The sequence below is a fragment of the Ursus maritimus genome, unplaced genomic scaffold (genome assembly GCF_017311325.1).
Source record: "Ursus maritimus isolate PB19 unplaced genomic scaffold, ASM1731132v1 scaffold_7, whole genome shotgun sequence".
Classification (NCBI taxonomy): Eukaryota; Metazoa; Chordata; class Mammalia; order Carnivora; family Ursidae; genus Ursus; species Ursus maritimus.
Genome location: NW_024426885.1, coordinates 46,713,597 through 46,728,674, shown reverse-complemented (window position 1 = coordinate 46,728,674; position 15,078 = coordinate 46,713,597). Strand labels below are relative to the sequence as shown.

Genomic DNA, 15,078 nt, shown 5'->3' with positions numbered 1-15,078 from the left:
GAAGAGACGGGTGAGTTTTCCAGGGAACTTCAAATCTCCATCTCCCCTGCAGTTTAGAATGTAATAGTCGAATACTCACGCACCCAAAAAGTGCAAAAACAAAAACAAAAAAGTTAACTTTTAGTGAAAACAAAAATCGAAAGCTGCAGCCGTACGGTCTGCACTGCAGAGCTCTGCGTGGCTGGCCTGGCCGCACTAGGCCACTGGTGCAGACCCTTACCCACCGGGCGTCCCCACTGGGGTTCCCGAGAACCCTTGTGGATGCAGGGCGCCTCGCCACCTTCTCGGTTCCCACCCGCGGCGGTGCAGCTGCCCTCTGCAGCCACCACCCTACCCAGATAATAGCCACAAGCACAGAGATTCCTGTGCCGAGACAGCACATCTTTTTTTTTTTTATATGATTTTATTTATTTATCGGACACAGCGAGAGAGGGAACACCAGCAGGGGGAATGAGAGAGGGAGAAGCAGGCTTCCCGCTGAGCAGGGAGCCCGATGCGGGGCTCGATCCCAGGACCCTGAGGTCATGACCTGAGCCGAAGGCAGACCCTTAACGACTGCGCCACCCAGGAGCCCCCAGACGGCCGATCTTGGATCTAAAGCTCTCCTGGGGATGAGGATGCCCAGAGGAGCTGGCTCACAAAAACTTTGCTCAGAATGGCAACAGTTTCTCGCACTCAGTAGGACATTCTTCAGTAGTTTAGCCAGCGTTGTCAAAGAACAGCCGGACCCACAGGGATTCTTGCAGCTCAGAGCAAGTGGGCTGCTTAATATTTGTGATTTGCAAAGAAAACAACACAGATGCTGTGCTTCCTTGTGGTGGTAGAGTCACGAAGGCATCCAGCATGCGGAGTAAAGCCTGAAACTCCTCCCTGTCACCAACCCCCGCCACCCCGGGGCCAGCCAGTCCAGTCCAGTTCCCTCAGCGTGGCGAAATCTTCCAGTTCCTTGTCTATGCATTTTCACCCACAAACTTATATACTTGGGATTGAATAATAGCTATTTGGGGGTTCTCTTTCACCTTTATGTCCGTCTTAGTAATGACATTAAATCTTGAAGATCATTCTTTTAGTACACATAAATCCACCTCATCCCTTTGAAGAGTTGCAAGATATCTCATGAATGGCTGCACCATTATCTGTCCAGGCAGTCTTCTATTGATGGTTTGTTTCCTGCCCGCCCCCCCCCCCAGTAGAAAGCGGGCTTCAGTGAACATCCTTTTGCATGTATCTCTGGGTACACATTACACATCCATGTGTTTCTGAAAGGCTGGATTCCTGGAAAAAGAATCACTGAGTCAGAGGGACTTGGACATTTTGCTGGGTATGCCAAAACTCTTAATTAAGCTCGGAGGAGGAGGCACGCACGGAGTTCCGCTCCATGGGGCACCCAATTCCCTCCTAGTTAATGTTGGAGCCATGCTGCAGGGGGCGCCGTTGACACAAAATACTTCTGGAGTGGCGCGCTGAAGTCCCACATCTAGCAGCCAGGCACATTCTCCAACGCCGGATATTTATTTCTTTAAAATGTTGATAATTGGATGATGAAAAATGTGATCTTGTTGCTTTCATGTGCATGCTATATATTATGATTGAAGTTGATCTTTAATTGCCTAGTCAAATACTTTTTTCTATTTTCCCTCATTTTACATATTCTGATTATTAATCCAGTGCCTGTGATGTATGTTGGCAACATACATTCTTCCACTATCTTTAACTTTCTTTGCGGTGTCTTTCATCATCCAGAAGTTTAGATATTTAGGTGACCAAGTCTCTCGGTCTGCTCTTTTACGGCTTCCAGGGTTTACAACTTGTTTATGATTCCTCACATCAAGACTATAAAAATATTTTCCAATACTTTCTCCAACTAGCGTAAAGCATGTTTAAGGTATAATCTCTGTTCCATCTAGAATTTTTATGTGGTTGCAAAGAAAGATTCAAACTTAAAATTTTTTCCCAAATGGGCATCGAAATATCCTAACACTCCTTCTTGCATAATCAGACCATAAAATAAAATAGCTATTCATTCCCAAGTGGAGTTCTAGAAAAATCTCTAGCCATCGTGTCTGTCATAAGGTCAAAGAAACACAAATAAGAGAACCTTATCATTTCAATAAGTGCTGAAATTATTGTTTGATGAAATTAAACAGCCATCCCAGACTAAAACACAACAAGCCGAGAGGTAGACAGAAAGGAAGTGAAGGGACATTTCCTTAACAAGGAAACCGCGTTTGCCTCAAACGAACAGTTCACACATACACAAGGGAGAGAGGAGAGAGGCAGCCCCTGGTAGGCTAGGAATAAGGTGAAGATGAAATCGTAGGGGCACCTGGGTGGCTCAGTCAGTTAAGCATCTGACTCTTGGTCTCTGTTCAGGTCTTGATCTCAGGGTCATGAGTTTCAAGCCCCACATTGGGCTCCACGCCCAGTTAAAAAAAAAAAAAAGGCCCCAACTGTAGTCACTATTAGTTATGCACAGTCTATGCAATGAAGCGGAAACAAAGAGGCATTCTGAAGGAGACAAAGTGTTGCTGATTAAGCGTCCATTGCTTTCTTAGAAAACCCAGCAGGAGCAGAACAACCTGAGTTACCGCATGAACTGGCCGCACTGAGATGAGGGTTTGGAAATCAATTGAGTTCCACACACCAACAGAAATCTGCCTAAACACTCACAGGAAAACTTCCCGGCCAGATGATATTAAGCAGTTTGTTAATATCCTCCTTCCAACATTCTCTAGAAATGACCAGCAAAATTAAAAATTCTGGCATCCGTGCCAGAAACTAGGGCAATATGTCAACCCTATGCTGGGCCTTAAGCAAGTCGGTGACCCATTGGGCGAGTGACAGTTAGTGTCGCTGTGTCTTGTTACACTGTTACTTGCTGACCTTCTTGGAACCTGGTCTTGGGCCAAGGCTATCCATGGGTTTTCTCATTTAATCCTTGTGCCAATAAACCTATCCAGGGGGTATGCTTATCTCCATTTTTCCAATGAGATATGCTTGGTCAAGTTCAGAGCGGGGCCGACCCCAGGTGGGAAGCCGGGTAGATGTGATTCTAAAATCCATGCTTTTAAGTCATAACAGGCCTCTTGACTCTCAGGCTCCAGGCCAGCAAGTAGGTAGTTAGGAAGTCTGGGGGGAGGGGGGTGAGTAAAGGGCAAATGGGGTATTTGGGGGCTCAGAGTGGCGAGTTCTTGGCAGTCAGGGGGGAAACACCCATAGCAGCCTTCGTAAATGATGCCAAGATCCACAATGTGAGGCTCAGAGAAGTTAAGAGGTGGCCCAAGGTCACACAGATCCCATGTAGAAATGTGGGGATTTGCTCCAAGGGTGTCCACGCCTCCACAGGCCACGCTGCAGAATGCGTGGGCCTCCTATGGGGGGGGGGGACAAAGGGAAGGGAGCCAGGCACAGGCTTGCTCTCCCAGCCCGCGCCTAAGGCAAAGGGCCAAAGGAGACAGGAAATGGGGGCTGGCCATCTCTCAGCCCAACAGAGAGGGACTCAGTGCCTTGAAGTATCAGAGCTGGGCCACACAAAGCCCTCTTGTCTTCCTGTCTCAGCACAGGCAAGATGGAAAGCCCTCAGGGCTGGGTGGGCCAGGCCACCTCCTCTCCACATAGATGGAGGGGGCTATTAGCCCAGCGCTCCGGAAGCTGTGGTGAAGGAAGCCAACCGGTGGGGTATGGACTTAGATGTCTCCGTTGCCTGGTGGAAAGTGGTGGGGGGCAAGGGGGTGGGAATTGAAAAACTGAAATTTAAGAACCTTTTTCTTTTTTTTAAAGATTTTATTTATTTATTCGACAGAGATAGAGACAGCCAGCGAGAGAGAGAACACAAGCAGGGGGAGTGGGAGAGGAAGAAGCAGGCTCCCAGCAGAGGAGCCTGATGCGGGGCTCGATCCCAGAACGTGGGGATTACGCCCTGAGCCGAAGGCAGACGCTCAACGACTGAGCCACCCAGGTGCCCCAAAGAACCTTTTGTTTTTAACTTTACTCCCTTTCTTGCATGAAGTCCTGAATCTTCCCAGATAGGAGAAGATGTAAGGAGATGGGAAAGTCTGCTGAGTATAGGGAGACAAGAAGTGAGGGAGGGGAGAAGTTTAATGTTAACAAGGATAATATCAATAATCACAGCCCCGAGAGCAGACGCTCACTGGTTCCCACTGTGTCAAGAAGAGCTGGAAGCACTGTGAGCTCCATTTCTCAGTCACTTTCAGCTGCTGCTGTAGGAGGTGGGTCTGTGGTCATTCCAGAGCTTGGCAAGAGCACCTTGCCAGCCCGTGTTCTGTAAAGCCACGAATCAGGCTTTTCGGAAGCCTAAGGGGTCTGGCAAGGTCTCCCACCTGCTCACCTTCGAGATATTTTTGCAGATTCACATTGCTCCATGTCCATTCAGGTCATCGTAAAAGGCATTGACACTTCCCAAGAATGTGTTCATGATGCTGGATTCCAGTATTCTCCATGGCTCGGTGGGTGCGGGGTCAGCTGGCGTTTCCCCCAGCGATTTAAGAATTTTGTCTGCAGTGCTTTCTTTTTTTATTCTTTGTTTTAAGTTAAATATTTATTTATTTATTTAAGTCACCTCTACACCCCCACGTGGGGCCTGAACCCACAACCCTGAGATCGAAAGTCACACGCTCCGACCCAGCCAGCCAGGCGCCCTGCTGCTTTCTAGGAAGATCTTATTTTGCTGCCGGAGGCTGGAGCTGGGGTAAAATATAAACTGTTTCGGACCCTACTTGGCTGACGATTCGAAGCATTTCCGTTAGAATCCGTCAGTAGGGGAGGGGAGGAAGTGGGTTTAAACCTTGACTCTGTCCTCACTGGCCGCGGAGCCTTAGGAAGATGACCTCCATCCTCTAAACTTCAATTTTCTCACCAGCAAAGAGGGGGTAACAGTAACACCCCCTCCCAGCAGAAACTGTGAATCCCCCTGCCTGCCTCTCACCTGCTTTCCTGAGCGCTCCCGAGCCTGGCACGGCTGTTTCCTTGCCTTCTTTGCGGGTTGTGAGTTTCCTGAGGATAGAAAGGGTGTGAGCACTGCCTGACAGGCTTGCGGGGGCCCTCGGAGGAAGTTCAGGGTTTCCAGGGAGTCAGGAAAGTCAATTGCTGACCAAGTAAGAGCCAGCGGCAAATGCTGCTTCCAGAGGAAGGTTCAGAGTCCCGGGTCCATGAAGGTGATCTTTACATATGAGGACTTTTCTAAGCAGTGCGTACTACCTGCCTTCGAGACCAGTGGGGGGAAGTTTGGCCTGGTTATGGAGAGCCTTGAATGTCACCCTTGGGAGATTCTGCCTGTATGCTCTGGGCAGAGCTGCTGGAAGGATTTTTGGCCAAAGCATGAGATAATCATACCCAATCCCCTTCTTCTTTTAAAAGTCTTTTTCTTTTGAAAAAATTTTAGACAGAAAAATAATACAGCAAGTTCCCATAGAGGCTTTACCAACTTCCCCAAATACTAACATCTTGAATGACTACAGGAGAATGAGCAAAGCCGGAAATGGACATTAATGTATTAGAATGAAAGGATTTACAGAGTTTATTCAGATGTTGCCAGTTGTGCCCCTACTGCTCTTGTTCTGGTCCAGGATGCCATCCGAGACCCCACAGCGCGTTCACTTGTCATGTCTCTTTGGGCCCCTTTAATCTAGAACAGCTGCTCTTTTTGTGTGTGTGTCTCAGAACTTGGAGGATTTATCTGAAGAGTCCAGGTCAGTTATTTTTTCCTTCATAACCTTCACATTTTTGAAGAGAATTGGCCAATTGTGTTATAGAATGTTTTTCACCCTGAGTCTGTCTGATGTTTTCTCACGATGAGGTTGGTTATGCGTTTTTGGCGAGAGTCCCACAGCAGTGATGGCATGTCCTTCCCAGTTCGTCGGGTCAGGAAGCACATGTGCTATTTCCACGTCTCTTTACTAGTAATGATAACGTGGGAGGATGATGAGGTAAAGGTGATGTCTGCCAGGTTTCTTTCTCCACTCAAAAATTCTTGCGTTTCCTTTTATAATTAACAAGTATCCTACGGGGAGATACTCTGAGACTATACAATTCCCCTATTTATCATCATACTTTCAACCTACTAATTTTAGCATTCACTGCTGATTCGTATCTGTAATTTTATTACTCTTGGCTTTCCAAAGGTGATTTTCTGTCTCCATAACTCCTTCTTCTGCGTTTATTAATTGAGATTCAATTAACAATTGACAGAAGAACTGTCCCTTCTCTCCCATTTATGTATTTATCCAATTATTTCAGTATGGACTCATGGATATTTATTCTATTCTACAGGTTATAATCCATTACTAACATCATTTGTTTTGTTGCTCAAATTGTCCCAGATATGGCCACTAGGAGCATCTTCAAGTTGGCTCCTGTATCCTTTTGAAATACTCCCATTCTATTCTGAGCACTTCCTTACTTCCTGACAACCCCAAGATGTTTCGGGCTCATCTCCTCCTCCCATCGCTCCCATCCTGGGCTCAGTCGCTTCTCCAAGGAACCCGGATTCCTCGTCTTGGAGAATGGTATTTAGAAACAAAGATCTGGGTGCTGGGTGTGCTCACTGCTGCCAGGGTATCCTTGCTTCTAGGCCCTCTCACCTGGTAGAACTAAGGAATATGGGCTAGCAGTTCTGAAGCTATTTTATGGGTGTTCTAAGATTGAGCAAATAAGTAAATGTATTTAATGGGAGCTAGGTTCCTCACTGTCAAAGAAAAGAATTGCAAATAAGTAAAGGGGGAAGGGCAAAATGAGCCCTGTTGTGCTCGATCAGAATTGGAAATATCAGCATGAACCCATGGCTCTGTGTGCAGAGGCAGATTGATAGATGCAGAAATAAATACCATCTACACTTCCACTCCCGGGTGTATACCGAACGGTGGCACATGGTCACGAAAAGACATGGACGGGAATGGAGATCTGCACTACCACCGCAGTCCGACGCAGAAACTACCCAAATCCCCATGACAGCTGATCAGATCACGGACAGATCTACCCTGCATGCAACAACATGGATGAATCTTACAAAAAGACAATTCAGGAAAGAAAGTTTCACCAAAAAATTCTGTATGGTTCACTTTACACGAAGTGAGAGAACAAACAAAATTAACCCATGCTGCGAGAAGTCAGTGTTGAGTCCCTTCGTGTGTCCCACGGTAGGCAGGTGCATTGCAAAGAAATGAGGGGCTCCTCAGGGCCCCCTAGTGTTCTGCAGTGCGATCTGGGCGCTGAGCACACGGCTGTGTTCCAGTCTTAAAGGGAACATATTGTATACTTCAGCAAAGTGTGAGGGGCCCCTGGGTGGGGCAGTCGGTTGAGCGGTGGAAGCGAACTCTTAGTTTTGGCTCAGGGTCGTGAGATGGAGCCTTGCACTGGGCTTCACACCAAGCAGGGAGTCTGCTTGAGATTCTCCTGCCCCTCCTGCTCGTGCTCTGTCTCCCTCAAAAAAATAAAAATAAAAATAAATTAAAATTAAAATTAAAAAAAGCTTAAAAAAAGTTTAAAAAAATCTTCACGTTGTCTTCATTTCAGCTCAGCTGCTGGAGCAACTCCCCATTAACCGAACAGAATAAGAGCAATCTCTAAACTTCAGGCACTAAAGGGACACCTGGGTGGCTCAGTCCACTAAGTGTCTGACTTCGGCTCAGGTCATGATCCCAGGGTCCTGGGATTGAGTCCCACATCGAGCTCCTTGCTCAGCAGGGAGCCTCCTTCTCCCTCTGCCTGCTGCTCCCCCTGCTTGTGCTCTTTCTCTCTCTCTCTCTCTGACAAATCAATAAAATCTTAAAACAAACAAACAAAAACACCCCAGGCATTGGAGTTGAATTCTTTCTCTTAATCCTAGTTGAGAAAGCCTGTGGGCAGTAATGGAAAGAGCACGAAAATTGGTAATGACCTTTATCACCTCTACTCTGGCCTCCCGCCCACACGCTTGCTGAAGTCTAGACTTAAACGTGTTTGATGCTAGCCTTGCAGGGCTGGGACGCTTGACCCAGCCCCCACTGGGGCTGTTGGATGGGAAGGGATTATTTTAGGCCCACCCAGCTAGAAGGGTGGGGAGGTGTAGGGAAAGGAAATGACTTGCCGAGGCTGCCCCATGCTGGGAAGGGCCAGATTACATCAGCGTAGGTCTATGTCAGCTACTGATCTTTCAGTTGCCTTCTAGTTGTTCTCAAGGAGGATTAGGGAAAGAGCTAACTCCAATGCCTACCATTTTTGTAATGAATTGTGACGAGCGAGGCTTCTGTCCTATGCATTATTAAAAGATACATTTTTTTAAGAAAGGTGAAATGGTGTCTCTCAGATATAACACAAACACGTGTTAAAGATTTTATTTCACTGATTCAATGAGGGAGCAAGGCCGATGATAATTGGTTCAAAGGAGAAGTTTAAAAGCACAAGCGTGTAGAAATACAGGAATATTGAAACGAATGTGTGAATGGAAGCAAAACCAGCTTCTTCCAGAGTGGGAACTTCTAATCGTCAGGACAGAATGTGAATGTCTAGGGACAAACATTATTTTTCATTGCTACCAGTTAGCTCCATTTTATAGAATTACAAAACAGCTCCCATGGAATCAAAACCAAAATGAGGAAGGGGGTCTTACAGGCAATGCATAGTTTTCCAATGAAAGAAGATTTCCTATGGTTTCCTCCTCTTTTGATCAAAAACAATTTCATCTCTTCCCATGCAGGTCATCGGTAGTACATCAAATGGACCTAATTATTTCTGGCACCTTTCTTTTTATAAGGTGAAGTAACAAATCTCTCGTGATTCTCCTTGGGCTTTCTGGGAGATCTCAGAGAGCCTTACAATTTTACTTTGCTTTACGTTTAGGATTGATTTGAGGAAGGCAAGAACCCAAAGTTGTCGGGAGATTTGAACACTTAAGGTAGGATCACGGGTGCCTGAGAAATACTGCTTGTCTGTCTACTGAAAGTGACACTAAAGGAAACGACAGACTGTACAGCCCTTGAACTCTCTCCTAATCAAGAAACCTGGTTTTCTTAAATAATTAAAGACATAATAAAATCAACGTAAAAGTTAGATAATTATTCTGGTAAAACTGGGAGTCTTTGCTCTCTAAGCAGTCACATGGGAAAAAGAAAAACCCTTCATATTATGGGTAACAAGAAAACGGGAAACCAAGAAAACAGGGCTATGAACAGTAAGCAAATTTTTCTAATATTTTAAACACATTTCCTAGTGTCTCAGACTCAAGTGTTATAAACCAAGACAAACAAAAATCATTGTAAGACTTTCATTAATGCTCTTGCCTATTTTACTACAAACTGACTCTTTAGGATTGATCTCAGAGGACCCATGAGGTCAGAACTAATTCTGTAACGCTGCTGAGATGCCATTAACCGGCAATGCGTTCATTTTTGCTATTTTCAAATGAATTACTAAATAAGCATTAAGGGGCGCCTGAGTGGTGCAGTCGTTAAGCGTCTGCCTTCGGCTCAGGGCGTGATCCTGGCGTTATGGGATGGAGCCCCACATCAGGCTCCTCTGCTATGAGCCTGCTTCTTTCTCTCCCACTCCCCCTGCTGTGTTCCCTCTCTCGCTGGCTGTCTCTATCTCTGTCGAATAAATAAATAAAATCTTTAAATAAATAAATAAGCATTAAAATTTTTTTCGGTTTCAATTTCCAAGAAAGTAAATATCACCAGTTACAACCCACACAAAAAGCTGCTTGGTGTCCTCAATATGCTTGAAGAATGTAAGGGAGTTTCACCAAACAAGCAAACCCAAAACAAACAAACCAACCCCCCCCAAACCAACGTGCATACTGCCGCTTTAGGAAAAACTGCTCTTGCCCTGGTGAGAACAGAAGCACACACGGTTGTGTTTCTCTAACACTACTGCTCTTCAGCATAGTGTCACTCGTGCTCATTGATTATAACGTGTAAGCAAAGCAGCTTCTATTTCGCAGAGAGAACCAGAGATTGGACTACTCATGCCGGTCCACTGTCCACCATTAGCATTTTAGCAAACAAACAGAATTCGCAAGAACGCAACACAATTTTCTGCTGCCACGGGCATCCCCTAGAGTACAGCTTCTCCAAGGAGCAAAAATGCACCTGCTCGTGAAGAGATCCAAAGATACAGGCTGTCTGTAGCAAAAGTACATGAACTTAAATTATGCTTAGGATGCAAGTCTCAATATCCCATCTTGCTTAGAAATAATCTACATCCCCGGTGAATGCACACTAATCAAATCAATCAGCCCAAGGTTTTTTGCTTTTTAGGTTTTATTTATTTATTTGTCAGAGAGAGCGAGAGCACAAGTAGTGGGAGCAGCAGGCAGAGGGGGAAGCAGACTACCCGCTGAGCAGGGAGCCTGATGTGGGATTCGATCCCAGGACCCTGGGATCATGACCTGAGCCGAAGGCAGACGCTTAACCGACTGAGCCACCCAGGTGTCTCAGTCCGAGGTTTTAAGTTACCTAAAGATCCTAGAAATTATTTTCAAGCTGATAAACTACAAAACTTCACTTGAAAAATAAAATTCATCCGCATAACAATGCAATTTTCTGTTAAACATGGATTTGTATTTACAAATTTAAACACGTAAGAGAGTGCTAGCTTCTTTGATAAGTAACTATGTGTAAGTTTAGGAAAAAACACACACAAGTAGAATAAAAATGTATGCTCCTATATACATCTCAAGAGTTATTTTATTCATATATAGGCAAATAAACATGCATTCATTCTGTTTCATTCCAAATATTAGTATATTGTATACTTTATTTATCTCCACTAATTTTTTAGAGATCTTTCCGTATCAGCACATAAAAGAACTTCTTTTTCTTTTACAGCTGCATAGATTTTATTACATGCTATCACAAATAATGCTGCAGGGAAAATCCTTGTCCATGCATTATTTGCCTGCATCAGAATATGTCTGTATTTCTGGTTCAGAGGCTCTATGCATTTGCAGTTTTGTCTGATAATGTGAAATTGACTTACAGAGGCGACTCCAGTATACGCTCATGTCAGCAGTGCGTGCAAATGCCTTTTTCCTCACACAACCTCCAACCAGTGTGTTATAAAACTCTTAGATACTTTCCTCAACATGATAGATGGGAAATTGTTTTTTGAGTGTAATTTTAATTTGAATTTCTTTTATTATGAGTAAGGTCAAGTATCTTTTAAAATATCCCGAACTTTGGTGTCTACGTGGCTCAGTTGGTTGAAACTCCGACTCTTGATTTTGGCTCAGGTCATGATCTCAGGGTTCTGAGATCGAGCCCCATATCAGGCTCCGACCTCAGTGCAGAGTCTGCTCGTCCCTCTCCCTCTGCTTCTCCCCCAACTTGCGCACACCCTCTCTCTCTCAAATAAATAAAATCTTTAAAAAAATCCAGAACTATTTGTATTTCCTTTTCTGTGACCTAGATATTCATATCATTTACTCCTTTTTCTATTGTGTTGTAAAGCTTTTCCTTATTGAATTGTGGGCGTTCTTTACATATTAAGGAAGTTCACCTCTGTCTATGATATGAATTGCACACATTTATCCCAGTTTCATGATTGTCTTTTCAGTATGCTTACGATAATTTTAACAAAGAATTTAAAATTCTTATAGAGTACAATTTACCGCTATTTCTATTTAATGTCCTTTTATGACTTTTGTGTTTTATATCATAGTTAGACAAACCTTTCCCACTATAAGTCTTTAAAAAACTACGTGGGCGTGTGCTCTTCATCAGCTCTCGCCATGACGCACCGTGGCGAGGGCCATAAAGTGCAGAAGGTGATGGTGCGGCCCATCAACCTCATCTTCAGATACTTGCAAAATAGCTCTCGGATTCAGGTGTGGCTTTACGAGCAAGTAAATATTCAGACAGAGGGCCATATCATTGGTTTGGATGAATACTTGAACTTCGTATTAGATAATGCAGAAGAGATTCATTCTAAAACTAAGTCGAGAAAACAACTGCAGCGATCATGCTAAAAGGAGATATTACCCTACTCCAAAGTATCTCCAACGACAAACGATCAATGAGGTGAGAAATTCTCAAGAAGGCAAATATAGTTTATTCTTTAGGTGTCCTCAGTTGAGAGTACAGTTCGAAAACATTTGCTCATATTGTTTTGATTACCTTTATGTTATTATCAGATGACAGTCAATGTGGTGGGATTGTTTTTATTAAAAAAATAGCACACAGATGGATTCTTTTTTCTAATTCTTCATGGTTTCTTTTTTTTTTACGTTGGAATCTTGAGGTAAATGTGACTACCTAATTTTATATTTTTTCAGATGACTATCTACTTTCCCCAGGGACATTAATTGAACAATCCTTGTTTCCTTTACTGATATAAAAAGTTGCCTTCAGCATGTATCAAACCCTTCTATAGACTTGGATCTGTTTCTGGATTTCCTATTCTGTTTATCTGATATGTTGATATATTCGGGAGCCTGCTTTTCATTACTGAAGCTTCGTAATGTGCTCTAATATCTGATAGGGATAGTTTCTCTTCCTCTTCTCTTCTAGATTCCCCCGCCCCCCGATTCTTCTTCTTCTTCTTCTTTTTTTTTAAAGATTTATTTATTTATTTATTTGACAGAGACAGCCAGCGAGAGAGGGAACACAAGCAGGGGGAGTGGGAGAGGAAGAAGCAGGCTCCCAGCAGAGGAGCCTGATGTGGGGCTCGATCCCAGAACGCTGGGATCACGCCCTGAGCAGAAGGCAGACCCTTAAGGACTGGGCCACCCAGGCGCCCCATCCCCCTGATTCTTCTTGACTCTATTTTTCTATAAGAACTTTGGAATCAGCTCGTCTGAATATAAAAAGATCCCATTTGTGTTTCCTTTGTAGCTTATTTAATTTATAGAATAATTTAGGGAAAATCGACATCCCCATGATCTTGCTTCATCCTACTCAAGAACATAGAATGTCTTTCCATCTGTTCCAGCCTTCTTTTGTGTCCCCCAATAGCACTCGCAAGTGTTCTTCATGGCGATTGTATCCGTTAGCTTTTGCTTTATAATAAACCATCCCCACACTTAATGGTTTTAGACATCAACCATTCTTTAGCTCGTGATTCTGCAGGTTGCCAATCTGGGCTGGGTTCGGCTGAGCGGTTCTCCCACTGGTCTCCGCTGATCTCACGTGGGCTCGCTTACGAACCTGTGAGCAGCTGTGGGATAGCTCGCCCTAGCGGGTTACGATCGGCTTGTCCGGGAGGGTTAGAATGGCTTGGGACTCTATGGGGTCTCTCCCTCCAGAAGGTCAATTTGGGCTTTCTACCTGATGTCTCATGTACGTTGAGATTTTGGGTTAGCTCTTTGAAATCATATGCAAAGTTGCATGTACACGGGTGGGTGGGAATGTGTGTACTCAGGGCACAGGTCCCTTGCTTTTATCAAATCCCCAAAGGGATCCATGATCCAAAAGCGATTGAGAACCAAAACTGTGATCCCCCTGCCACAGACTCGAGATAAAGGTTTTTGTTCTCCCTTCTCAACAGCATGCAGCATCCTGCAACCTTGGGTTCCTAAGTAATCCATCCTATGTCCCTGTGAGCTGTGGGGGGTGGGGGGCGGTGGGAATGCTGCCGTTCTGCCCAACCTCAGTCTGAAGGAGGCAGCCTTTCTTCCGNCGGCTGAAGGCTCATCCTTTCAGGCTCAGATGGGCCTCGTACTGACCCATCGCTTCAGTTCCGGGTCTCCCGATGACTCTATCTTTACATCAGGTTGTAAGCCTCATATTCTGTTGGTAGGAAGGTAAATTTGTACGGCCTTTGTGGAGGGCCATCGGCCAATACCTACAGCAATGTTGAATGTGCATACCCTTTGACTCTGCAATTTTGCTTCCAAGAATCTGGTCCACAGATAATGAAACAAATGTGCAAAAATGGTGTATGGTATACTAAGGAAATGTTTCAGTGAATGAACTCTATGTATGTGAGCATGCAATTACCTCCAAGACTTACTGTTGAAAAAAGAAAGCATGCTGGGAGAGCACAGGAGAGGCTGGGCCCTGTCTCCCTAAATTCCAAGAGTTCCCTGGTCCACTGAGAAATGGAGGACGTGGTTTCGGGCCCCAGCTTTGTGGCATTGGGCACAGTCCCTGGGTGTGAAGGGCAGGTGGCCGTGGCCATGATACCAGCTGGGGGTGATGCTAATGACAATTTCTAAGTTCATCTGAGGGCAAAGAGGGACATGTAGCAGGTGCCAGAGACCAGGGTATGAGGCCCAGACCCACTAATCCCCCTTCAGCAAACATTTCCTGTGAGGGAGTCCCACCATCACCCCCATTTTACAAATGGGATTGAAAAGGGATAAGAAACCTGCCCAAGGTCACCCTGGACTCCAAAGCCTGCTCTCAACTATGGGTATGCTCCAGACTATAGAAGCACCTTACGAAGGGGCTGGTCCTCAAGCCAGCTTGTGACCTAAAGTTACACAGGCCTTGGACTCTTTAAATCATACTGACATTGAGAATTTTGCACCCCAAATTTGAAAACCACTGAACTAAGAAGAAACAAAAAGGAAGGAAGGAAGGAAGGAAGGAAGGAAGGAAGGAAGGAAGGAAGGGAGGAAGGAAAAAGAAAGGAAAAAGAGAGTATAGGCAAATATCTTTGCCCTGGAATCATTCTGCTTTTAACTCAGTTCCCTAGGACTGAAAGGGTAGATGAGTGAATTCTAAACCAGTCCCCAGATTTTATTCCTTTATGAACCTAAATATATTGAAGAATGTGTGTGTTGTGAAGCTTTAATGGGAGAGCGGGTCACATGTTTCCGACTGAGGTATAAATTTAGTTTGTAAGCTAAGTGCTCCAGTGATGGCTGTCCCCTCAGGGCTGCCACCTGGGCAGGAAGTCCCAGCCCCAGCAGATAAGCAGAGAGGAGCGGGGAGAAATTCTGGTGGGCTGATGGCTGGGGCAAAATACGATGGGCAGGAATATGTCATTTGGGGTCAATCTTAGCGAGGAAATTTGCCTCAAAGCAGAAATGCTGATTCTAGCTCAGTAAGAGGTAAATTTGGCTGTTCGGGAGTGAGATTAGACTAGAATTTTTAGAATACGCAGGACTTGAACTTTAATCACCGAGCTTGTGAATCTCCGATG

The 15,078-nt window shown here is 44.8% G+C and overlaps 1 protein-coding gene across 1 annotated transcript; it reads left to right on the top strand.

Annotated features, from left to right (window-relative positions):
- Nucleotides 1-11,722: 11,722 nt before the first annotated feature.
- On the top strand, nt 11,723-11,959 carry LOC121101216 (small nuclear ribonucleoprotein E-like). The gene has a single exon (XM_040624083.1). The coding sequence runs from the start codon at nt 11,723-11,725 to the stop codon at nt 11,957-11,959; it is 237 nt and encodes a 78-aa protein (XP_040480017.1).
- Nucleotides 11,960-15,078: the final 3,119 nt, after the last annotated feature.